The 27348-nt window shown below is 41.4% G+C and overlaps 1 protein-coding gene across 1 annotated transcript in view; it reads left to right on the top strand.

Moving 5' to 3' along the window:
* Window positions 1–4144: 4144 nt before the first annotated feature.
* ELAVL4 (ELAV like RNA binding protein 4) overlaps window positions 4145–27348 on the top strand; it is a 303168-nt gene continuing 279964 nt past the window's right edge. The window contains 1 exon segment of the mRNA XM_030205825.1: window positions 4145–4211. Coding sequence (XP_030061685.1) covers window positions 4209–4211 — 3 coding nt within the window. The 5' untranslated portion in view covers window positions 4145–4208.

Raw genomic sequence — 27348 nt, forward strand, 5'->3', positions numbered from 1 at the left:
AAAAGAAGGGCGTCCCTGACGAGCACTTGGCCGACTTTACTTGGTCCATTTTTTCTTGTGACCAAGCCTCAACAAGGTGCCTGAACTGACCAGATGGCCACTGGAGGGAATGGGGGATGACCTCCCCTTACTCCCCCAGTGGTCACCAACCCCCTCCCACCCTAAAAAAAAACTTTTAATCTTTTTTTTGCCAGCCTCTATGCCATCCACAAATGTTATACCCAGCTCCATGACAGCAGTATGCAGGTCCCTGGAACAGTTTTAGTGGGTGCAGTTCACTTCAGGCAGGTGGACCCAGGCCCATGCCCCCTACCTGTTACACTTGTGGTGGTAAATGTGAGCCCTTCAAAACCCACCAGAAACCCACTGTACCCACATGTAGGTGCCCCCCTTACCCCTTAGGTCTATGGTAGTGGTGTACATTTGTGGGGAGTATGTTTTTGGGGGTTGGGGGGCTCAGCACCCAAGGTAAGGGAGCTATGCACCTGGGAGCAATTTCTAAAGTCCACTGCAGTGCCCCCTAGGGTGCCCGGTTGGTGTCCTGGCATATGATGGGGACCAGTGCACTACGAATACTGACTCCTCCATTGACCAAATGGTTTAGTTTTGGTCGTTTCAGAGATGGGCGTCCTCGGTTTCCATTATCGCCAAAAATCGGGGACGACCATCTCTAAGGACGACCATCTCTAAGGACGACCATCTCTAAGGTCGGCCTAAATGTTGAGATTTGGCGTCCCCAACCATATTATCGAAACAAAAGATGGCCGCCCAACTTGTTTCAATAATACGAGTTTCCCCGCCCCTTCGCTGGGACGTCCTGCGAGGACGGCCCCAGGAAAACTTGGGCGCCCCGTTTGATTATGCCCTTCCACGTGTCCTGCAGCTGAATTTTCAGTCAAAGAAGAGTGGGTGCATCTAGAAGTTCAGCACAGGCCAGTTGAGGCCTGGGAAGACTATGAATCTACCTCTATCTTGCCTGAGGAAGTTCGTTCAACAGGGTCAGAACTCCGGTCTGTTGGCCTCCTAGCTTGGCTTTGGATGTGGATCCAATTGTGTCAATCCTGGTTAGTTGTCTTCAGTAGAGAGAGCATCAGGTTTTCATAGGAATTAGGCTTCTGTTGCTGCATGGTCAGGCTCCTGAATGGTGATCAGAGAAGAGTGAGCACCTTTCACACTACTGCATGGGCTTGTTTGGTCTCTGGGGACTACATAAGTCTCTCTGAGAAGGTTAGTTGTGGTGCAAGGCCCCCAACTGGTCCATTTCCCAAAGGGCTTGATTTTTGGAATTGTGGCCCTATATCTCTCTGGATCTGAACAGCATTTAGCCTAGTGCTATGCCGAGTCTTAGGTTCAGTTTTCTGTTGGTTTGGATCTTGCCATTCTCCAAAGGTCTAGCTTTCAGCAGAGATACCTCTTAAGAGAAAGGAATCTGCAATAGGCTGGCTTGACGCTTTGCTAGAATATACCTCTCTCTGGAATTCTGTGGCTCATTACAGTTAATGGTTTGATGAGATTTCTAGTTTGTCTCTTGGGCAGGTTGGCCACTCTGTATAGCTTCTCCCTTATCTTGTTTCCTCATAGCAAATTCATGGATGAGTGTTATTAGCACATGTGGGATATCCCCAAGTTTGGTGGTACTTTAACTTGCTAGTCCTCCAAGAGTCTTGTGGGTTTCCGGTTGCTCAACCCAGAGTTTCTTGAAGTTTGGGGATCTTTTTTTTTTTTTTTTACAGTGCTGTGCTCACTCTGTGAGACACCTCACCTTAGGTGCAAGACTACTGCTATGACTCACTGGTTCCATTTTGGAAGAATGTGTCTGCGAGGGCAAGAGCGACTGGGTACCACTCCTGCCCTCACCCTTAGACACCAAGGGTTTACACTAAGGTAGGTCTGGGGGGGCCTTGGGAGGGGGGAGGGCTTTGGAGAGAGATACCTGCCTGGAGGGAGTGCTTCATGTGGGGGAGGAGACATTTGCAGGTAGAAGGGATGACCACTAGGGAGGGCCCTTTGAATTGGAGGGTGCTCTGGCTGGGGCAGTGTAAGGAGGGGAGTCCACGACAAGCTTTCAATTGGAGGTGGGTCACTCTGGCCATTGCTATTGAGGAAGGAAACTGGTCCCTTTAACATGCAGCCCAGGAGCATCTGCTGCGCGTCTTATATTCCGCCAGAGTCACTATACTCACGTTAGCCCTCTCCTCAAGTCGCTTCACTGGCTCCCTATCCGCTTCCGCATACGGTTCAAACTTCTCATTTTGACCTACAAGTGCATCCACTCTGCAGCTCCTCAGTACCTTTCTGCTCTCATCTCTCCCTACACTCCTCCCCGTGAACTCCATTCGCTGGGTAAATGTCTCCTGTCGTCCCCGTTCTCCCCCACTGCTAACTCCCGGCTCCGTTCCTTCTATCTCACTGCTCCCTATGCCTGGAATAGTCTCCCTGAGCCAGTACGTCAGGCTCAGTCTCTGGCTGTCTTCAAGTCTAGGCTTAAAGCCCACCTCTTTGCTACTGCTTTCGACTCCTAACCATGACTCTCTTACTCAACACCCTCACTTATCACCCCTACCACTGCAATTTCCTCACCCCTAGCTGTCTGTTCCTCTGTCCAATTTAGATTGTAAGCTCTGTTGAGCAGGGACTGTCTTTTTCATGTTAATTTGTACAGCGCTGGGTAAGTCTAGTAGCGCTATAGAAATGTTTAATAGTAGTAGTAGTAGCCCAGGAGCATCAGGCTGCAGCTCGGTGGCCCAGTGCTCCCGGGTGGTACAAAAATGCTGCTTGCAAAGTGGCTCACAAGCAACATTATTCTTTTGCCACGGGTGGCTCCTGTGGTAAATCAATTTGCGGTAAAAGCCTGCCTTTTACCGCATCTTGTCACTTCTCCTGTATTTCAGATCTACTTTACCAACAGTATATATTGGCTGTTACATGCTTCACTGTTGATGGCACCGCTGATGTGCCAGTGTGCTTCTTTCTCTATCTGCTGGTTGGGGAACATAACCCAGTTGTCTAGACTGGTGGAATTGGTTATCATTGATATTTCATTGCATTTCATTTTGTTTTGTGCCAGAAAATATTTTTTTTTCTTGTTTTTCACATGTGCTATAACAATAGTTATTCCCTAGATATAGTCATGTGAATAATTGTTTGTAAAATGTTATTTAACTTGACCAAAGAAAAGTCCTTTCCGTCACATGCTGAATGGCAAACTTGCTTCTGTGGTGAAAGGTGAAATATGTGTGACAAAACACACTAAAAATATACCCTGCCTGTTTCAGCTTAGATGCATCTACTGCTACATTTTACACCTAAAAGCTATTTTAAGCAAAAGATCACTTTAAGATGTTGTTTTTTTTTTACATTTCTGTATGCTACCCACCTGGTGGTTGTGTAGTGAACTGTCACTTTAAAGAATAATTTAAACAGCCATGTTTTGGGCAGGATGATCTTGCAGGAGAGTGGTACATGTAACAGTAGGCTACGTTGTGAGAAGAGAGGAAAAATGCAGCTGACTGACTAGATGTTTTAATGTGCGAACTCCAGGGAAATAATATATTGACTATTCTGCTGCATGAAGTAAAATTGAAAAAAAAAAACCCTTTGCAGACGGGGGCTGCTTGCAAACCTTTCTTTCTGTGTCTTGAGAGCCAGAAATCTGGGGCAAGATGTTTGAAATCAGCAGGACTCTTAATGCTGCTTTGTTAAGTAATGAGGTAATATTTTGTCACTTTTTTTTCTAGAAAGCACCCTATCTTTTTTTTTTTTAATATTATGTTCTTGTGAAGGATTCAGTTCATTGTCATGTTTTTTTTTTTTTTTCCTCTTCATTTTTACGAAAAGTAATGGCATAGACTTATGTGCTTCAGATTAGGTGATGGTGATTCTGTTCCCCCCCCCCCCCCCTTTTATTCTCTTTGTGATGCTTTTGAAGAACAGACTTGTCTTTGTGGTTTCAGCCTGCCGCTGTTGCCTAGGACATCATGACATGTAAGGGGCTTCTAAACTACAGAAAGTGGGTAGTTATTAACGCTGAATTGGCTTCTTGTATAGCCCATCTGGGCTGCCAGTGAGGGAGCTAGCTGGTGGCTACTGATGCCGAAATACCCGCAACCTTTGGGATGTGTGCCTGGTGAAGAGGGGCTCAGTGATATGACATCGGGTATTTTTTGTAAAAAGAAGCTGCCATTAATGAGTCAAGCCACTGCTCATTTATGGTAAGGAAAGAAAACCAAATCCTGTGATTTGATGCTGGCATTTTCGCTCAGTTATTGCAGGGCAAGTTTCTCTTTGTGTGAGTGGAGATGGAGGACTGAATGAAATAACGCATTGTTCTGAAAGCCTGCTGCCTGACTCTTGAGAGAAATACCACATTTTTACATTTGATGTTTTACGAATCTGTCACCCAGCTGTGATGTACTGGTCAGCATCTTAAGCTGAAAGATAAATGGTGTACTATTGGAAATACTGTAAGGCTGATTTTCTCTCTCCCCCCCCCCCCCCCCCCCGAACAATTGGATTCTGCCTTTTGTCTTCAGAGGCCTCTTCACTAAAGACATCTAGGCTTTTGTCTTTGAATTCTGTAAGTTCACTTCAATATAGGTTTTGGAATAGGGAATCAAGGTTTTAAGCTGTCTGATTTCTTAGCTTGTGAAATAAGAGCTAGCCATTTTAATAAATGTACTAAACTAATTGTGATTTCGGGAAAATATTTTAAAATTCCTTTTGACAGAAAAGACCAGAATCTTCTATAACGTAAAAAGTAATTGAGTGCTTCTGTATTTCTTCATAAACTATGATTTTTTTTTTTTTAAATTTACCTCCAAAGGGCTTTTGTAAAAACCCTATTTTTAGCCAGTTAAGCTATTTCAGTCACAAAATAGGTAAAAGCGAAAGTGTCTTAAGTGTATATTTTGGTGTTTGGGGATGAACTGTTTTACCTTTTCTTTGTTTAAACTCAGTTGAGGTAATACACCAAATTAACTAGCCCAGTCTTAGTTATATTATAAAATATACACTCTATTCAAAATATTAAATGCACATTTTGTATGCTTTTTACATTCAGTTTTGAGTTGAGTGTTCAGTCTACCAGGACATGGCTGAAGTGCTTGACATAACCATTTTGTTTGTTTAAATTTTCATTCGTCTAGTGATTTTTTTTTCTTACATTTATTTTAACTAAATGACTATGCATTTGTCTGTTTCACTAGTTTGATTTCTTCATATTTTTAAAAATTTTTTTATTTCAAGTTAAAACTTGTCTGTCAATTTAACAGCACAGCTACTATTTTTGAAGTCTGAAAATAGGACTAGTTGATACATAGTTTAGTTTATTTGTTTTTTTTTTTGTTATAGCCAGGCGCTTTGCCAATAAATCAGTTTTAGCTTCTTCAAAAGTGTTTCTTAGAAATATGCTACTTCAGTGCTGTGGGCATAGGAGCCAGCTTTGTGGGTGCTGTGGGCGCTTGAGCACCCCCAATACTGAGCAACTCCCTTTACTTTGTCCAAGAATGAGTAATTTGAGATGGTTTCAGCACCCCCCCCCCCCCCCAATCATTGTGAAAAGTTGGCTTCTATGGCTGTGGGATTTGGGTTTGGATATGCAGGATGAAATGAAAAGTAAACAAAGCCTGCACCTATTCTGCAGGAAAGCAGCAACCTTAGCTGCAGTTTAGAGCAAAAACTTGATCAAAATCTATTTCTTTTTTTTTTGTTGTTTAATGTTTCCCCTGAAAGCCTTAAGGATAGGAGAAAATACCAACACCAAATAATGGCATTGCAATAAGGTTATTCACATTTATAAGTTTGTACTATTGAAATTGGACAATTACTTCAACACCAGGTTAGTGGACGAGATCAACATATATTTAAAGCAGAATATCTGGAAAGCAAGAAGATAATTTAAATTTAAAAACCAAATTCATTCAGTTTTAAACAATAAATATATGATAGCTGGGCAGATAGGAGGTGCTGTATCTCCCCTGTGTGTCTTTTAGAACTCACTCTGCATATATATTAGGAAGTTAGACCAAATCGGGGGGGGGGGGGGGGGGGAGTCATATTTGCATGTGCAAAATAAAAAATGTTTTGCCCTTGTATTAAAATAAATTAAAAAAAAATACAGACTTTTTAAAACTTGCTGTGAAAGTATATTTGAAGAGGTAGATGATTAAAGCAGAGATCTTGCAGTGTAACCCAAGAAAGACAGGTAGTGAAAATACTATAGATTTATTTTCAAAGCCAAACACATACTATAGAGAGGTGAGAGGACAGGGTTTACTGGGGCGTGACTAAGGTGGGACACCCTCCAAAATAAAGGTTTGTAAACTGTGGATGTGACCTGTAGCAACTGCAGTACTTTTCGAGGAATTAAAGTTCAGAATGCTTGTATGTTTTGTTTCTTCAGCTGGGTCCTTAATTACTAGACACAGAAATCTACTCTCTCTCTGTTGCTTGTAGAGGTCACGAAATCATTAACATCTTCACTCTGGCAGAATCTCATTTCAATAGCACCTGATGTTGCAACGCCTCCTCTGGTTCTTCCAGCCAATCGGATCCTGGCTTCAGCTGACAGATGGGCCCCCATAAATGGATGTAAAACGGAGAAACTGAAAGCAGGGTCTCTCCGTTTCACAGTTCTTATCTGCGTCTAAGATTCGGGGGGGACTTTAACTCGTTGCGTTTTCTTTTTCCTTTCTTTGAACTTACTTTTGCATTTTGTCATTCGTTTGCTGAGCAAACATCTGCATCCTTTGTGCTCTTTTTTTTTTTTGTTTGTTTGTTTTGGTGGATCTTAAAAAACAAAGCAAAACAAAACACAATACAACAACAACAAAATACCAAACCTGAAATATTTATAAACTCGTACAAGAAGAAGCCTTTGCAAGACACCTTATATTGTCCAATAAGAATGGTGATGGTAGGTATTAGTAGGTTTGGACTATCCTATCGGTTAAAAGAACTGTGAATGGTCGTAATCCCCCCCCCCCCCTCCATATCTCCACCTTTGTATCTGTGTACTGTGTTTGCATATTGGTTTGTGACTGTAGGTGTTGTGCGTCCCTAGTCATTGTCTTAGAGGCTCATTGTAACCGTGGCTCCGGAATGAGTACAGAGCAGGCAGATCCCTTTAATAAAAGACAGTAGCTTGGTCATTGCAAGGTCATTGTCATCTTGGCTCATAAGCATGGCTACAGCCAAAAAAAAGGGGGAAAAAAACCCTGATGTTGGTTTTTTGTAAGGTGCAGCTGTTTCTGGCTACACTGAAAGCTCTCCTCCCCCCCACCTCACCCCATCCTTACTGATGCCCCCCTCCCCCCCTCCAATTCTTCATATTTCTTTTGGAAAACACACATGAAGGCAAGAAACTGAAATCAGCATCAATTTCTCTTCCTGGTGGCCTGCGTAGTCGATATGGTAATTCTAGGAGTGATTTATGTGAGCTTCAGTAAATGCTGCCTGCATATTGTATTTCAAAGAGTTTCCTGTCATGACCTCATAAAAAAGAGGAGGAGGCTTGCTATGTGTGTCTTGCAGCGCGTAGTATATGTCGATTTGTTGCATCGTTGGGCAAAGCAGTACTGTAAGAAGGAATGTCAGCTTTTACATAACGTCCTCTTTGCTTTTGACACTGTGAGGGGCTGTCAGGGGTCCGTCTTCACAATTCCAGATGGAGTGGAATGGCTTGAAAATGGTAAGTCGGGATTTTTTTTTTGCAGGCTTTTTTTTTTATACGTCCGTGTGTTGCTTAGAATTGATTATTATTATTATTATTTATTATTATTATTATTTTTGTTAATTTCTCTTTCTTCTTCTGGTGGGGGAGGGGGGGAGGTCATTCGTCAGCTAAGTCGTAAATCCCGAACTGTAGGTGCTTTTTTTTTTTTTTTTTTTTGGTGACCACCAGCATTTCGAGGTCTGGAAACGGGACTTACACACCGCTTCCGCCTGTGAACGTATAGGCTTATGGGATTCGCTGGCAGTCGTAGTGTCATGATTGTATGTCGGTCAGATCAGCCGGCAGCTGATGCCTCGTAATCTTTCATTTGAATTACACGAGTGTGTAACAGGGGATCCAGGGTTTTGTTTTTTTTATTTTTTTTTGCAAGTGTATATAAAAAAATCCCATTGTTTGAACGGCTGCTAATGTAATCTAGGAAGTCAAAGGCGGATTTATGCACAAGTAGCAGTTTACGATTTCCCTAGATAAAGAAAAACAAAGTAGTTAGGTGTGTCTTTTCTGCCACTTTATTTACAAAACGGCTTTGCCTGCTGCAGCGGTGAACGCTTCGCATTTCGGCGCGGTTCGGAAATATTGAGCGCGCATTCTCTTAGGGAAAAAAATGTTCCATCTTTGCTGATCGTACTTTTGTTTTAAGAACGTGTTTGAACAGGTTTTATTTTTGCTATGAAAACTATCAAAGAAGACTGTAACCCCCCCCCCCCCCCGATTCTTCTAGGATTGTCTTTGTCTAGCTGCTCGTTTTGATGGGTGTAAAACAAATAAGATTAGACTGAGCAGCCGAACTGAAAGCGATAGCTGGGAGGAAAAGCCAATGAAAAGGTTGCCGGGGAAACGAGCATAGGGGGAGCTGAGCGGGGGAGCAGGTGGCGATCAAATGGGAATACTGCAAACAGTGGAAAAAACAGGGGGCCACCTCTATTATCTTGGCAGTCACAACTTTAATTATTCTTTATAAATGGCTGGTAATTACATTTCTGGCTTGAGTTTGCAGTGATGTCCAGAAATCTATATTTCAGCATCTGTTCAATATCTGGTTTAAAAAAAATAATACATTTAAAAAAAAAGGGGGGGTTTACTATTTTTGCTATTCATTTTCTGTTTTTAAATTGTGGTTGCAAAATCTCACAAGAGGTCAAGCAGTATCTATCTATCTATCTATCTATCTATCTATCTATCTATCTATCTATCTATCTATCTATCTATCTATCTATCTAAATGAACTTGACAGAGGTATCACAGTCAACTCCACCAGCTGATAGCTTTTGCAAATTATTGCTTACAATTTTTCTAGCAAATGTCATTAGGAGGACAGTAGGCAGAATGAATTTACCCTAAGCAAGGATTTTGAAATCAAGAGCGATATGAGTCAGAGTATCAGCTGAGGGGGAGTATTTGGTAGATTTTGTGACTTTTAAGAAGGAGTAGGCTTCAGAGAAAGTGAAGCCACCCTCTTCCCCTCTAAAAACAAGATACATTACCTACTTGCACTCACTACTTCCACTTTCCATTTGAACACAGTGCTAAGGCTGGCTCTTAATAGCCTTTGTAAAAGCTTAAACGTAACCTGCCTTTCATATGATTAAAAAAAAAAGCTTTTGCTTTCCAAATAGTTCTACGAACTCGTGTGGGTGTGGTTTTTAGAGTGATGGAAATATGCAGATATACGTTTATGCAAAAAAAACTCTATATTATAAATATTTATCCTGAATATCCTAGAACAGAGATAAGTTGGGCTTTGTTAAAAATTGGATTCGAGAACCACTAGCATTTTAAAACAAAACATGCAGCCTAGTTAAAGTGCATGTTTTCATCAAAAAGTGATGGGCGAGCCCTTTTTCCAAATGCCCAGGGATGATAGCCAGTGATTCGTTTGATAACATTCAATATTTCAAGAAAAGGCAAGGGACCCAGTAAGTGGCTTTCTGTCAGGGAGATGTCCATCGAGCTTGAATGTGCATCTGAAATGGAAATTGCTGGTGTTTGCGGACCATCTGGTCGGGGCTGGTGTACATTTAAGAATTAAAGCTATTTAACATTTTGAGCTTTGTCTCAATGGTGTGTGACCTTTTCTGCAAACGAGCCAGTGCTCCATTTGGTTCCGGGAGGAATTAAAGAAGGTGCATGTCTAAAAATCATACACTCAAAAACCTAAAGGCACAAAGCTGCGGCTTCCTACATAAAGTTGACTCATTTCCATTTTAAAACTGGTTATTTTTTTTTTTTTAATCTATGAGGGTAGAGTTTATTACTTGGCTTTGGGAATTTCTTGACTACCTCTAGTAACTTTTAATCAAAAATAAAATATTCATTGTTAAGTTACGAATGTGTCTCTTGTCCTTTCCTTTCCCTTTCATATTTTTTTTGTGGTAGCATATTTTAAATCTAGATGGTTTTTTGAAATTTCATCTTTGATATATGTGAAATAAAGGCACACATACGCAGTGACAACCTTTTAACTCCCTAGTAGCCTATTCTGAAATAGTTGGAAACTGAAAGCCTGAATAGTTTTCTTCATTAAAACAGATTGAGGCTTAGACTATTGTATTTGATGTATGTTAGTAGAATATGAATTTTTATAAATAATTTCTCACTTCTGTTCTGTCCAAATACTTTCTTTTCATTTTGTTAACCATTCTCTATCTGGTTAGAATATTCTTTTTGACATTCCTTCCTCCCCCCCTTCCCCCCCTCCCCCAATTCTTAGCTAAAGATCTTCCTAACTTAATGAGGTTTATTGGTCTATTTATTTATTTATTTTGCAGTCAATGCTTTTGGAAGTGTAGACAGTGTTTCCTCATATTTTAATTACAATTAGACCAAACTCATCAAAATCAGTTAAAACTTAGGTCCGGTGGAAATTCTAATGATATATAGCTGAAATGTTTTTGTGACGCTTGAAATCATTCTGTTTATCCTTTTCAACAGATGCAAATTTAGGCATTGTTTCATCCAGCTGACATTTTCTGCCCTCTGTGTGTGTGTGTGTTTGTTTTGTTTTGTTTTTAATTCTTCCAGGTTGAGTCTGTTTGCTATTTGTCATGGTACACTTCAGTAATTGGTTGCTGTACAGGATATTGATGGTGATACAGAATAACCAGAAATCCAGAAAACCTGGAAAATTCCTAACTTTATTATTTAGTTTTGCTTTTACTTAACAGAATATCTTCATTTGCGTTCTGTAGTTTGATGGGAGGATTTTTCTCTTCCTTCTAATTTCTGCATGTCTTGTACATGTCCCTATTGTCGATTATTATATGCATGTGCAGGTGATTCTCTCCTGTAAGCTTGTAATTGCATTCACAGCACCTTTTTTGAGTGCATTTCAGGTAAAAATGCCAATGAAAACAATGTTGCTTAGAATTGATTTTAGGTGGAAATATTTGTCTATTAATATATTCATTTGTTTCCAGTGGAAATCTAATGGCCTCCAGACTATGTAGTATATACATTGCCTGGACATACTAAAATGTACATATTTTGTAGGCAAAACACCTTGACATAAACTATATTATAAGGCCCTGGTAACTGCTGCAATGCAGTAGGGTTTGTTTGGGGTTTTTTTTTTGCCATTAAAGGGGTTTTCTGGGGTGGGGAAGTTATGGAATCATATCTTATACGGAGCATCAGAAAACATGGTTACCTTCCATTTGATAGGCCGGATTTATGAATGTTTGCCAACCCCAATTTAACGAACATAGCACTTCCTGCCCCCCTCCCATATGCAAAATGTGCATGCCGTGTGTGCATTATCTGTAGCAAGTCAGTATTGCTGTAATTGTAGTGTATTGGTGTTAAATGTAGTAAACGATATTCCTACCACTCTAGAGATTCATAATAATCAATAATGGGCCTTCTGTGATTTGCAGATACTATGTAACTAAAAACTGAAGATTTTTCCGGGCTTAAACATTTTCATATATAAAACATGGGCTATACCATGGTACTGGTCTAGTATATTTGAAATGTATGCTCACTATTTTTGCCTGTTGGCCACTGGAATAGCAAGACGCCTTTATGAAGTTGAAACCTTAACATGTTTCTGTTCTCACTGGTATCATTGTGGTACTTGTCTAATTTTATACGGTTGTCTTTCTGTTTGTAGTCATGTGCATCTATAGAGAGAGTTTAAGGGTTTATTACAAGAGACCAGGGAATAGTATCTTCCTGCTCTTATGGCTAATATTTTTAATCTCATTTGTACTGAAAGTGTCTCTGCCCTTCAGATTTATGTAGAAAAAGAGGGGAAACATTGTTTTGAACTAGTCATCTAGAAAGTAAAAGATTGGAGGAAGGAAAAATCAGGCACAAACATTCGAAACGCTTTGCATTAATCGAAGAGGAAATGAGTTATCCATTTGAAATGATGCAATAATGGGATGTATTATCTTCTTAGAACCTTAATTTTGCTATTTACGTTCTTAATGATACTAAGTTTCAGAGGGCAGCATGGTGGATCAGAGAAAAGTCCTTTGTTTAGTCATTTACATAATTATTTAGAACTCTGCTCACAGTAACAATCGGAGTATCGGAACTGAGAAGCAAGCACTTGAAGTACGAGTACTGTAATATGAATATATGTTTAATTTCTTTACCTCTTAATGCTGCATTATTGTCTAATTTTATTTAATTTTGCAAAAGTTAACCTTCCATCATTTTATTTCTGTGTACACATTATAAAGGCTTGTTGAGAGGCACGTGGAGGGGTCTCAGTACCTCATTCGCTCTGGTCCCCCATCACATGTAAATAAATTGAGCTTTGTTCTCAAGTGATAAGATTATGCTTTTGTTGTTACCAACCTTAGCATTTAGAAAGGCTATGAAGAATTTAATTCTGTTGCCCTTTGGTTTAAGTGTTTTGGCAAATCATAAGAATACTTCTCACTCTGTGATTAATTATATTGCATTCATGGCACTTGTATTTATGAATCTCATTTATTGCACTTTGAAATCAGATTTTGCAGGTAAAGGGGCATCTTCATTTGCCACTTCTGTTATATATTTTTAAAAATATGATCTTACAGTTTGAAGGCCCCTGCACTGTTTTGGCCCTGTATTCAATTGTTTTCCTGTGTGTGTGTGTGTATGTGTGTGTATATGTATGTATGTATATATATATATATATATATATATATATATATATATATATATATATATATATATGATGTGTGTATTTATATAACCCATCCAGTGTGCTTCCATGATCCCTGCCCCACTTGAAATAAAATATTTGGTTATTTTTTAGTAACCTTTTGATTATGTAAGTTTGTAACAGGGTACACCTTTGTGAAAAGTTGAAAAAAAGGCATATCTATTTTTATGCATAAAGGCATCATGGGCAGCTACGCAGTATTATAAAAGAAGTTCTCAGAACTAGCATACAAATGCTCTATCACAGGGGTATCCAACCCTGGCCCTCGCCAGGTCAGGTTTTCAAGATTTCCACTATGATTATGCATGAGATCTATTTGCATACAATGGAGGCAGTTCATATTCATTGGGGAAATCCAGAAAACCTGGCCCTCGAGGACCGAGGTTGGACAGCCCCGCTGTAACACAAAATTACATCTGCTTCTAAGAAAGTATAAAAATACATATGTACAGAACAACCCGTTCCTCTTTTTCCCCTGGGAATGCTGATGCACAGCACAATTTTATACCTGTAAATATTATGGGCCCTGATATTGGAAAGGGTTTAACTGTGTAGGACAGGCTTCTGCTGGGTAAACCCTATTGTTCTGGCCATCCACCGATATTCAGCAGTACATAAGCAGTTATTGCCACTGAATATTGCCTGTGACTGCTGTAAGACTATCTGGTTAGTGCCAGGGCGGTCTGGAGGCTGAGTTGGGTGGAGCCGGCACTTAACCAGTTTGTGCATAAGACTCTTCTAACTTAATCTGCCAAGCTAACTGGGAAGCATTTTGATTATCAACCAGTACCTTGTTAAATTCCAGGTGACCGCCTGCACATGGCCCAGCTTTCACTATCCTGGCTTAATTCAGCCCTTAGCTGTCAGCGACTTAAAAACCTCTGACCGCCTCAGACTGAATATCAGGCCCTATAAAACTACCCCTCTTAATGTGCAACATTTTAGCTGTCTATCTGGTCTCGAAATTGAGGGTGTCTTTTACTACAGGTTAGCTCGAGTTGTCTGCAGCAGGTCCCATTTTATTCCTCTGTGCCCTGCTGCAGATAACTTGAGCTAATCTTTAGTAAAAGATCCCCCTGAATGTTTATAGATACTTGCTGTCATCTATTGAAGATTCAGTGGACACTTCTGGCCTCCTTGCTCCCTCTCTTCCCCCTCATTTCACAGCTGACGCAATAGTTACCTCCTTTTCCAAGTTCATTTTGGTAGATGGAGTGGAGGAGTAGCCTAGTGGTTAGTGCAGTGGACTTTGATCCTGGGGAACTGAGTTTGATTCCCACTGCAGCTCCTTGTAACTCTGGGCAAATCACTTAACCCTCCATCGCCCCTGGTACAAAATAAGTACCTGAATATATGTAAACTGCTTTGAATGTAGTTGCAAAAACCTCAGAAAGGCAGTATATCAAGTCCCATTTCCGTTTCCCTATTTGAGATTCTAAATGGAATGTTGCTACTATTGGAGATTCTAGATTGAATGTTGCTACCATTGAGATTCTGTTGCTACTATTTGAGATTCTACATGGAATGTTGCTATTCCACTAGCAACATTCCATGTAGAAGCTTGCCCTAGCAGATCAGCAACGCGGCTACGCAGGCTTCTGTTTCTGTGAGTCTGACGTCCTTCACGTACGTGGAGGACGTCAGACTCACAGAAACAGAAGCCCGCCTTTGCAGATCAGCAGTGCGGCCGCGCAGGCTTCTGTTTCTGTGAGTGTCAGACTCACATAAACAGACGCCTGCGTGGCCGCACTGCTGATCTGCTAGGGCAGGCTTCTACATGGAATGTTGCTAGTGGAGGACTAGCCTAGTGGTTATTTGAGTGGACTTTGATCCTGGGGAACTGAGTTCAATTCCCACTGCAGCTCCGTGTGACTCTGGGCAAATCACTTAACCCTCCATTGCCCCTGGTACAAAAATAAGTGCCTGAATATATGTAAACCGCTTTGAATGTAGTTGCAAAAACCTCAGAAAGGCAGTATATCAAGTCCCATTTCCCTTTCCCTATTTGAGATTCTAAATGGAATGTTGCTACTATTGGAGATTCTAGATTGAATGTTGCTACCATTGCGATTCTGTTGCTACTATTTGAGATTCTGCATGGAATGTTGCTATTCCACTAGCAACATTCCATGTAGAAGCCTGCCCTTGCAGATCAGCAACGCGGCCACGCAGGCTTCTGTTTCTGTGAGTCTGACGTCCTTCACGTACGTGGAGGACGTCAGACTCACAGAAACAGAAGCCCGCCTTTGCAGATCAGCAGTGCGGCCGCGCAGGCTTCTGTTTCTGTGAGTGTCAGAAGCCTGCGTGGCCGCACTGCTGATCTGCTAGGGCAAGCTTCTACATGGAATGTTGCTAGTGGAGGACTAGCCTAGTGGTTATTTGAGTGGACTTTGATCCTGGGGAACTGAGTTCAATTCCCACTGCAGCTCCGTGTGACTCTGGGCAAGTCACTTAACCCTCCATTGCCCCTGGTACAAAAATAAGTGCCTGAATATATGTAAACCGCTTTGAATGTAGCTGCAAGAACCTCCGAAAGGAAGCATGTCAAGTCCCAGTTCCCTTTCCCTAGATACTCTTCCTGCTCACACTGTGGCTTTCTCGTCTGCGCTCTACTCCTGCAGGATTGCATACTGCCGTCCTTTTCAATGCCAGCTGTCCTTATGCCTTTCTCCGGTGTCATACCATATCCACCTTACTGCATCCCGCTCACAGGACACTCTAACCACTGGAGCTACATGAGTCTACATTCCACTAGCTACTGTCAGATTCCATCCTAGGACTAATACATCTATGCATCGTGCAAATATAAAATATATAAACATATTTATCAATCATGTCTCTTTGTATAACTTTTAAAATATGTTTTATAAGTAAGGAGCCAGCCGATTTGGATATATACTTCAGGAAGTTATGGAGATTAATAATATATACTGGCAATAAACTTGTTATAAGGAGAATTTCCCAATATTCGATCAATGCAAGTTTTTCTCTACAGCACTAAGTCCGAATATCTTTAACAAATTTCTTATTCAAAAAAGGAAGAAAGATACTTCAGAAGCTCAGCAAATTGCCTTATTTCAGAGATGAACTTTTCAGTTGAGCTGGCTTCCTCATTTATCTTAAAAAAAAAAAAAAACCTCCTTGTAATTACAATGTATTTATCTTCATAATTTTATTCAGTTTTTTTATATTTTTTTTTCAAAAAATGTTTCTGATATAGATTAAATCAATATTTCCAGCTATAAGACATCGAAGTCAGGAGACTTATCTGAAATTTGAGCGTACCAATGAGAAACTTCAAATTTCAGATAAGTGTCCTGACTTCAATGTTTTATAGTTGGAAATACTGATTTAATCTGTCAGAAATTTTTTTTTGAAAAAAAAATGTATAAACCATTGAATAAAACTATGAAGATAAATACAGCTGAAAAGTTTGTCTTTGAAATAAGGCAATTTGCTGAGAAAAACTTGCGTTGAAGACATGGAGGCAATTTTATAACCTGGCACCTGTATTTGGGTGCATTGATGCTGTGCATTGCGTGCCAATTCTGTAATGACATCGGTGTGCCAAGATGCAGGTATGGAATACTAACAAAAACCCAAGTTGGTGCATCAAAATTTAGTTACGTCCATTTACACCAGGTCAATGGCAGGAATAAAATGGGCATGCTTAAGTGCATCATGCAAAACCCATAATTTATGGAATTCTATAAGTTATCCCCCGAATAATATAAAAGTCGCCAAAAATTACACACATTTGGGCACGTGCCTAATTTGTGCACGCAATTTAATTGAATAACGAGCCAATTAGCACTGATAATTGAGATTTTAACAAGCAAATTATTGGTGCTAGTTGGATTTAATTGAAATTTACACGTGTAAATTTAGGCGCGGGATCCACGCGGCTCCAAAAAGGGGTGTGGCCGTAGGAGGGTCACGAGTGGATCGAGGGGGGGGGGCGTTCCTTTAATTTATGCACACTGTTATAGAATAAGGGGAATCCACGCCAAGTTTAGGGGAGGGGTTTTACACCAAGGCTTTGCTGGTGTAAATGGTCATGCTTAAAATGATGTCGCAGTTTCTGCTATGGCAATACTTATGTACTTCTTATCTGTTCCCTTCTCCACTACTGCCAACTCCAGACTTCGCGCCTTCTGTCTCGCTGCACCCTACTCCTGGAATAAACTTCCTGAGCCCCTACGTCTTGCCCCATCCTTGGCCACCTTTAAATCTAGACTGAAAGCCCACCTCTTTAACATTGCTTTTGACTCGTAACCACTTGTAACCACTCGCCTCCACCTACCCTCCTCTCTTCCTTCCCGTTCTCATTAATCGATTTGATTTGCTTACTTTATTTATTTTTTGTCTATTAGATTGTAAGCTCTTTGAGCAGGGACTGTCTTTCTTCTATGTTTGTGCAGCGCTGCGTATGCCTTGTAGCGCTATAGAAATGCTAAATAGTAGTAGTAGTACTTATTTAAATGAACTTGGGGAAAATCCACTATTTCTGGGATAAAATGTTTTGTACGTTTTTGGGATCTTGCCGGGTATTTGTGACCTGGATCGGCCACTGTTGGAAACAGGATGCTGGGCTCGATGGACCTTTGGTCTTTCCCAGTATGGCAATACTTATGTACTTATGCTACTATTTGAGATTCTGAATGGAATCTTGCTAATCTTTGGAGTTCTACATGGAATGTTGCTACTATTCGAGAATCTGAATGGAATGTTGCTACTCTTTGGGGTTCTACATGGAATGTTGCTATTGTTTAGGTTTCTGCCAGGTATTTGTGACCTGGATTGGCCACTGTTGGAAACAGGATGCTGGGCTCGATGGACCTTCGGTCTTTCCCAGAATGGCAATACTTATGTACTTATTAATGGCTCGTAACTGTATGCGCCGTTTATAGAATAACACTGAGCGCTATTTTTTTCAGGGTTGATTTTTTTAAAGTGCCATTTATAGAATTTAGACCTTTGCATGTAAGTTGTAGACACGCTCATAGCCTGTCTATGCTCCACCCACATATACACTCCCCTTGCAATTACGTGCTATATAGCAGGTATGATCTTGTCGAATAGCACAGAGCATGGTTATGCGTGTAACTGCCAATTTTAGTGCCCCTGACATGGCGCGACCAGCTGAGTTTTCAGGCTATCCACAATAAACATCCATGAGATAAACAAACATATACTGACATTCTAGTGCATGGAAATTTATATCACGCATGCTCACTGTGGATATCCTGAAAACCTGACAAGCCACGGGATCACCAGGGCAGCTTTGGGTAGCCGTGCTGTGTAATTACTTAAATATGCTTGCATGCATAGCATGGACTGTTTCATTTGTATTAGGGTAAGCATAAAAATTGCTTTCTTCGGTCAACAAAGAAGTCACAAGTGATACATTTTCATGTCTGTCTAATAAAAAAATGTTTTCCTACAACTTATTTGTACACTAACTTAACATATTTTCGATTCCCCTTAAAAGAGTTATAGGGAGGCTGAGAGGCATGCTTATCCCTTGTTCTGCCCTTGATTATGGTGTGCATGAAGATGTTGTCCCCGGTGAAAAATGCAATCTGCAGAAGCCAGGAAGTGCTGAGAAGCAGCAAGGAACCTTTAATTAAATTGAATATGAAGATGGTTAAGATGTAGGAAGAAATGAGGTCAGTTAAATGGATGTGTATACTGTTTTAGGAGCCATTTCTGTCTGGCGTGAAGTAAAATGCAAGGCAAGTTCTTAAAATATATGGTTACATTTTTTTGAATGCTCGATACGGAATACTCATTTCTGCTCGGAATGGAAATTTTTAGTCAGGCTGCTGGGACTCAAAAGCTAATGCCATATTTAGGTTTGGTTTGGAACATTTGGAAAGGCACATTCGGGATCATGTTGGCTTCAGCTGGAAAATCAGTAAAGCCTGTATACAAAATGCTTTTACCCACTTACACAGTTTCGTATAAGAGGAGATTGTAGGCATTCACACCGCTGGAGATTTTGCTATGGTAAACGTCCGACGGCTCTAATCATTTTATAGCAGCTTTGTGTGTTGACTCTGATTGAAGGATGCTCTAATTCCTTCATCTAGTTTTGCCTCCCTTGTGGGTAGATCATCAGAATGCTGACCCTTCCGACCCGGCATGTTGAGACCTAGAAATTTGCTAGCGGTGTAGGTAATTGAATTGCACATTTTACTAGCTGTGGGCGCTGCGTGTCGGTCCATGGTGTGTTGATACTGGTTCAGAGCAGTGTATTATTTTTCTAAGAGGCCAATCGAAGCCCCTCCAAATGCTACGTTTCAGGTTGTAAAAGAAAAATAATAGTCTAATTTGAACTTTAAAAATGTTTTCCATTGGAAAGATTTAGCAGTTGAAAGTATAGGCTGTAGTAATAATAGTAATACAGTAATAAACTTAAGTTTTCAGGGCTGCTTAGAAAGTCTATAAATCTGGTGGAACAGAGGATTTATATTTTTTGTGCTTCTGTCTTTCTAATGACATTACCGACCCATTAGATTAAGTCATCTCAGTAGAGTTCCTGGAATCTGGCTCGTGAACTTGATATGACTCATATAATTACAACGTGTGCGAGAACACTCCACACCCAACCAGAATTGAGAGTTCTGGGAATTGCAGTCTTTAGACCTTCTTACAAATTAGATATTTGCTGCTCCCAGAAGGGTACGTTTTCACCGATACCATAACGTAAACACAATTTGTGATTTGTGTCAGGATTTCGTTAAGGGAGTTTATTCTTTGTTAGAAGACTCTTCCACTTGCATAAAAATAAGCTTCTTCGATTTCTGCTTTTAAATGGTAGCCACAATCAATTGGACGTAGATTTCTGTGTTCCACATCTAAATGTTTGTGAGCAGATTACATGTTTTAACAACTAGTTAAAACTTAATAACTTGCGAGCCTTTTTAGATAGGCAGTAAGGGCCGGATTCAGTAAAAGGTACCTAAATATGGGTGTCGAAAAAAATTGGTGTTAAGTGCTCCGGGATGAGTGCTCTTTATAGAATAGTGTTGGTCGCAAAATTCCACACTCAACTTTGGGCACGAGGAGTTACGCTAACTAAAACCAGGCGTAAATCCTGGCATACAAGTTGGATGTGCATCTGGGATATTCCATAATGCTGCGCGCAGTTTCCCAGAATACCCCTGACTCGCCCATGTAATTAAACTGTGGAATTCGTTGTCAGACAATTTGGTAAAAGCAGTTAGCTTAGCAGGGTTTAAAAAAAAAAAGATTTGGATACCTTCCTAAAAGAAAAGTCATAAGTCATTATTAAAAATGGACTTGGGGAAAATCCACTGCTTATTTCTAGGATAAGCAACATAAAATCTGTTTTACTGCTCTGGGATCTTGCCAAGTACTTGTAACCTGGATTGGCCACTGCTGGAAACAGGATACTGGGTTTGATGGAGCTTCGGCCTGTCCCATTATGGCAACACTTATATTCTTATGTTTCCATGGAAATGCCTCCTTTGCAGTCGCACGTGGATACATTTAGGCGTTATCCTATAAATGGGCACATACGTGTTTTTCCACGCCGCTCTGCCATTTCAGCCACATTTTGGCACCTTGCATCTGTTAAAACGCATTTCCACGCCAAAAGTTGGGTGCAGGGTTAAGTTTAGATGCCATTCAGAGAATTTCCCCATAAATGTAGTTGCCCTTTGATTTAGGTTTTCCAATTTGCTACCAATAATAATTTTGATCATAAATTTGGCATACTGTTGGAGGTTTTAAAATGTTAGAAATTTAAGTACACTACAATAAGTACAGTTAATGCAGAAATGCTTTTTAAGTCAAATGAAAAGTAGGTTTTCTGCAATTGTTTTTTTGTTTAGATGTTTAAAAATGTCATCTTTTCTTCCTGGAGAGAGGTGATAGTGGATGGATTTGTGTGCAGGAGGAGAACAGTAATTGCTCAAAAACCTGGGCAGGAGAACATTTCCCATTTCCATCTGTCTTTGTTCCTTATCAGAATGATTCCAATGAATTACCTTCATATCAGATATGGCTAAACTTGGAAACTTAATACAGCTATACTCCCCAATATGATTACTGACGTTCACTTATATAAAATACAAGTTAGTTATCTATGTAGGAGGTTTTAGAAAATCATAGGACCCACTGAAACATTATTTCTGAAAGCAAAAATACGTCATTTTCTCAGTTTTTGTGATGTTGATTCATGTTTTGGACGATACATGTCCAAAAGTCAAATATGTGCATATGGAGAAGGGTGTCGTCTGGGCATGTTGTATGTGAGATTAGGGTGAGGTGGAAAGATATATGTGCGTTCCCCATTTCAGAAAGGGAATGTATATTTATGTCTGTCATGGGGATTTACACCTGCTCCAGTAGATAGCTAGGTTAGAGACAGTTGCTCGTTTTGCACAGTACTCCACTGCAGGGATTAGGGGTGATTGCCCTTTTCATCTAAGCCATGATAAAACGTGGCCTGTGGTAGTGTGGGTGTGTGTTTTTGGCATACGCTGGGGCATTTTTTTTTACTGCGGCTGAGAAAAAAAGGCTTTTTTCAATGCGGGCAGTAAATAGCCATGTGCTGGAATTAAAGGTAGCATGCGGCTATTTACTACTACTACTACTACTTATCACTTCTATAGCGCTACAAGGCATATGCAGCGCTGTACACCATCCATGAAAAGACAGTCCCTGTTCAAAGAGCTCACAATCTAAAAATGGAATGTTGCTAGTGGAATAGCAACATTCCATGTAGAATCTCAAATAGTAGCAACAGAATCTCCAATAGTAGCAACATTCCATGTAGAATCTCAAGTAATAGCAACATTCCAGAATCTCAAATAGTAACAACATCCCATGTTCCACTGCACTAACCACTAGGCTACTCCTCCACTAGAAACATTCCACCTAGAAGCCTGCCCTTGCAGATCAGCAATGCGGCCTTGCAGGCTTCTGTTTCTGCATGTACGGGCAGGACGTCAGACTCAAAGAAACAGAAGCCTGCGCAAACAAATCTTTTCTGGAGATGGGAAGGCGGTAGAACGAGAGGACATGAAATGAGATTGAAGGGGGGCAGACTCGAAAAAGATGTCAGGAAGTATTTTTTCACGGAGAGGGTGGTGGATGCTTGGAATGCCCTCCCGCGGGAGGTGGTGGAGATGAAAACGGTAACGGACTTCAAACATGCGTAGGATATGCATAAAGGAATCCTGTGCAGTAGGAATGGATCCTCAGAAGCTTAGCCGAAATTGGGTAGCGGAGCAGGTGGGGGAAGAGAGGTTGGTGGTTGGGAGGCGAGGATAGTGGAGGGCAGACTTACACGGTCTGTGCCACAGCCGGTGATGGGAGGCGGGACTGGTGGTTGGGAGGCGGGAAATACTGCTGAGCAGACTTGTACGGTCTGTGCCCTGAAAAAGGCAGGTACAAATCAAGGTAAGGTATACACATATGAGTTTATCTTGTTGGGCAGACTGGATGGACCATGCAGGTCTTTTTCTGCCGCCATCTACTATGTTACTATGTTTTGTGCGGCCGCGTTGCTGATCTGCAAGGGCAGGCTTCTACATTACTACTACTACTACTACTACTACTTCTACTTATCACTTCTATAGCACAAGGCATACGCAGTGCTGTACACCAAACATGAAAAAAGACAGTCCCTGCTGAAAGAGCTCACAATCTAAGTATGACAAGTAAACAGACAGAACAACTAAGAGGTAAGGGAATTAAATTGGTGGGGAAGTGAGTAGTGGTTGGGAGTCAAAAGCAGCGTTAGAGAGGTGGGCTTTTAGCCTGGATTTGAAAACGGCCAAAGACGGGGCTAGACGTACAGGCTCGGGAAGTCTATTCCAGGCGTGAGGTGCAGCGAGATAAAAGGATTGGAGTCTGGAATTAGCAGTAGAGGAGAAGGGGACAGACAAGAGAGATTTATCCACAGAATGGAGTACCCGAGGGGGGGGGGGCGTAGGGAGAGATAAGAGTGGAGAGGTATTGGGGAGCGGTAGACTGAATGCACTTATAGGTCAGTAAGAGAAGTTTGAATTGAATGCGGAAACCGATAGGGAGTCAGTGAAGTGACTTAAGGAGAGGGCTAATGTGAGCATAGCGACTCTGGCGGAAAATGAGTCACGCAGCAGAGTTTAGGACTGATTGAAGAGGAGAAAGATGGCTTAGTGGGAGGCCGGTGATAAGCCCCTGAGCCCTTACTGCCACCCACTGACCTGCTGGTAAGGGCAACGCGCTACATGCACTGTACTCATGCAGCCTATACCAATGTGGCTGCGCTGCCGATTACCTCCAGGAACGCCCCCCCCTCGGTAGAAAATAGAAAATATTTTTTACCCTGGAGAACAGCGCATGCCGACTTTGACATTACCGCTGGGCGGGCGCACTACCTGAGTGGTAGTGCTAATTTGGCTCACTACACACGTGGTACCCCCTGCCGGTGTTTTTTGTCCCACCCAAAAGCCATACTGGCAAAGGATATTAGGCTCTTTGACAGCTTTGAAGAACAGAAATGTGTTTCTCTCACCTAATTTCCCTATGCTTTTCCCCATGACCCATCCCCCTTCCGCCTCCTCTACCCCTCCTCCAATGCTCACCTACCCTTGCTCGTACCTCTCCTACTCCCTTCACTCTTGCCCATCTCTACCTACTTATTTCTTTTTATTCTGATATACTTAACTTATTTTTTTTCGTCATCAATACTCTGTAATCCCTGTTACTATGTACGCCGCATTGAACCTGCTCTGAGTGGGAAAACGCAGGGTACAAATGTAATAATAAATAAATAAATACAATTCCAGTTATTCCTTTATTCTCAAATATTATCTTCTTTTGTATATACAAAAAGTAGTTGAGCATTTAGCTACGGCTCGACGGTGGCCAAACCCGTTTCACTTTACGTGCTTCATCAGGAGCCTCGCATCAACTTTCTTATATCAAACAAGATGGTATCAACAGCCAAGAACGCTGCATGAAAGAATTGGGGTTTGCTAAGATACAATGTAATGACAAAAATATGTGATACCATCTTGGTTGATATTATAAGAAAGTTGATGCACGGCTCCTGATGAAGCACGTAAAGTGAAACGGGTTTGGCCACCGTCGAGCCATAGCTAAATGCTCAACTATTTTTTGTATATACAAAAGAAGATAATATTTGAGAATAAAGGAATATCTGGAATTTTAATACATCGTGTTGATTATTTAGACATTTACACTGGACTCTTCACTTGTTGATGTTCATCTTTTGAGTTAGAGTCACAGTAGCCTTCCTCTTTTTCTAGTTACTATCGTTTCTAAAATGCCTGACATACATATGATCTGAAATGTCAATATACACATGTATGTTGCGTATTGAGCCAGTTAATGGTTCAGATGTTGATGCGTCTAAGATGGATGCATCCACCTTACAAAACCGGTGTATACATGTCCATCAGCAGATCCTGTTCTAAAATCCTAATGGAACTTGATATGTCCTGACTTGGACGTCTCAATCAGGGGCGTAGCCAGACAACAGATTTTGGGTAGGCCTAGGCAAGAAGTGGGTGGTCCCCAAGTGTTCTTCACCCCCCCACACCAAAAAATAATCTCAGCTGGTGAGAAAACACTTCTTTCCACCTTGGCAGTCTGCAGCAGGCATGCGCTGAAAACTGAGCGTGTGCAGGTGCCGGTATCGTGGAGAGTAGCGTTTTCGTTACCGTCAGGGGGAAGTCTTCGGCTGGCGGAGCTTGGGGTCCCTGCCAGCTACCTCTAAACGTGTGCTACTGTTGAGAGGGCCTGAGCCCTAAGGGGCTCATTTTCAAAGCACTTAGCCTCCCAAAGTTCCATAGAAACCTATGGAACTTAGCCTCCCAAAGTGCTTTGAAAATATGCCTCTTAGTGTCCAACTGTGGCTATGCCACTGTTCTCAATTCCAATTAGTACAGTCTTTCTAAAATCCATTTCCGCATGTTTAAAATGTATAAAAGCTATCATTATACTATCTTCTTTCCTTTTCATGTTTTTAATTGAATGGTAAGAGTATCTTACCAATTGCCTTCGCATCTTCCAGGACAACTAGTAGTCTGAACGTTCAGTATATAAACTCCTGGTGTACTGTCACATTACGTTTAATTTTTATCAGAGCTACCAGAGTACCAGTCATTTTTTTTCATTGCAGCCACTATATCTAGTAAGTTGACTCAGCGAAATAATTTTCCTTTGCTGCCAAGGCTTAATGTGATCTTTTGAATCCATTTCAGAAACTGATGTTGTATTTGAAAATGTAGAGTGCTATTTCTCTTAAGTGATTTTGTGCTACCAGTTCTAATAATTTAAAGATTATGCTATATTTGCAACATAACTAACAATGTTTTTGTCTCGGCAGTAGCTTAAACGGGTTAGTGGTTAGTGCTCTGCTTTCCGTTGCTAGTTACTTCTCCCACCGTCTATCCTCTGTCTCCTCTGCAATGTATTTCTGCTTTATTGTATATTTTCCTAATTTTTGTAAGCCACATTGTGCCTGCATGAGTGGGAAAATGTGGGATATAAATAAACCATAAATAAATATATATAGAGAGAGAGAGAGAGAGAGTGGAGGAGTGGCCTAGTGGTTAGGGTGGTGGACTTTGGTCCTGAGGAACTGAGTTTGATTCCCACTTCAGGCACAGGCAGCTCCTTGTGACTCTGGGCAAGTCACTTAACCCTCCATTGCCCAATGTAAGCCGCATTGAGCCTGCCATGAGTGGGAAAGCGCAGGGTACAAATGTAACAAAAATAAAATAGATACTATTGGAGATTCTACATGGAATGTTGCTATTCCACTAGCAACATTCCATGTAGAAGGCTGCGCAGGCTTCTGTTTCTGTGAGTCTGACGTCAGACTCGCAGAAGCCTGCGTGGCCACATTGGTGATCTGCAAGGGCCGACTTCTACATGGAATGTTGCTAGTGGAATAGCTCAAATAGTAGCAACAGTGGAGGAGTGGCCTAGTGGTTAGGGTGGTGGACTTTGGTCCTGGGGAACTGAGGAACTGAGTTCGATTCCCACTTCAGGCACAGGCAGCTGCTTGTGACTCTGGGCAAGTCACTTAACCCTCCATTGCCTGCCGCATTGAGCCTGCCATGAGTGGGAAAGCGCGGGGTACAAATGTAATAAAAAAAAATAAATCCCATTGCCACACTTTGTGCTCTTGAGCAAATCACATAACCCTCCATTGCTCCAGATACAAACTTAGATTCCATATCATCATGCTGATCAATCCATAGACTGGTGGGTTGTGTCCATCATTAATAGGAGTGGCCTAGTGGTTAGGGTGGTGGACTTTGGTCCTGAGGAACTGAGTTTGATTCCCACTTCAGGCACAGGCAGCTCCTTGTGACTCTGGGCAAGTCACTTAACCCTCCATTGCCCCATGTAAGCTGCATTGAGCCTGCCATGAGTGGGAAAAAGCGCGGGGTACAAATGTAACAAAAAAAAACAACAACAACAACAAAAAATATATATATATATTTCACCAGCTAAATCAGTGACCATTCCATGTGTCTAGACCAGGGGTTTTCAACCCAGTCCTCAGGACACACCTAGCCAGTCATGTTTTCAGGATACCCACAATAAATATGCATGAGATAAATTTGCATACAGTGGGAGGCGGGGCATGCAAGTCTTTCTCATGCATACGTCGTGGGTATCCTAAAAACCTGACTGGCTAGGTGTGTCCTGAGGACTGGGTTGAAAACCCCTGGGGTAGAGCCATGCTATACAACTTTTATTACCCACTAAAGAACATAAACTAAGTGCTCTGTAAACTCCGTTCAAAACCTGCCATCCGCTAACTTTAAAATTTATAGAGGACATTACCTTCGCCTGAGTTTAAAATGTAAATTGATCTAAAACAGTGCTTTCTTAAGTGCAATTCCCCCAAGCAGTCTGATTTTCAGGTGCTCACAATGAATACACCAGTGGCGTAGCCAAGGGTGGGCTTGGGTGGGCCCAGGCCCACCCACTTTGGGCTCAGGCCCACCCAGTACCAGCATAGCTATAATGTGGCTGGCAGGGATCCCCGAGCCCCACCAGCCGAAAACTCCTAACAACTTTCCCTCCTGCATACCTTGTAAATAGCAGATCTTCGCCTGCAGTGAGAAGTGACTGATGCATACTGCTCGCACCGGCCCCATAGCCTTCGCTCTGATGTATTCTTAACTAGGCGGAAACAGGAAGTTGCATCAGAGGGAAGAGTATGGAGCCAACATCAGCAGTGTGTATTAGTTGCTACCCGTTGCTAGTGAAAATCTGCTATTTAAAAGTTATGCAGGAGAGGGAGGATATTTGAGAGACCATATGGCATGCAGGTGAGAGGAGAGACCACATCATCTGTGGGATGAGGCGGGGTTCTTCTGCCCACCCATCTTGGGCCCAGGCCCACCCAAAATTGGGTGTCTGGCTACGCCCCTGGAATACACATGAGATAGATTTGCAT

The sequence above is a fragment of the Microcaecilia unicolor genome, chromosome 6, assembly GCF_901765095.1.
Source record: "Microcaecilia unicolor chromosome 6, aMicUni1.1, whole genome shotgun sequence".
NCBI lineage: Eukaryota > Metazoa > Chordata > Amphibia > Gymnophiona > Siphonopidae > Microcaecilia > Microcaecilia unicolor.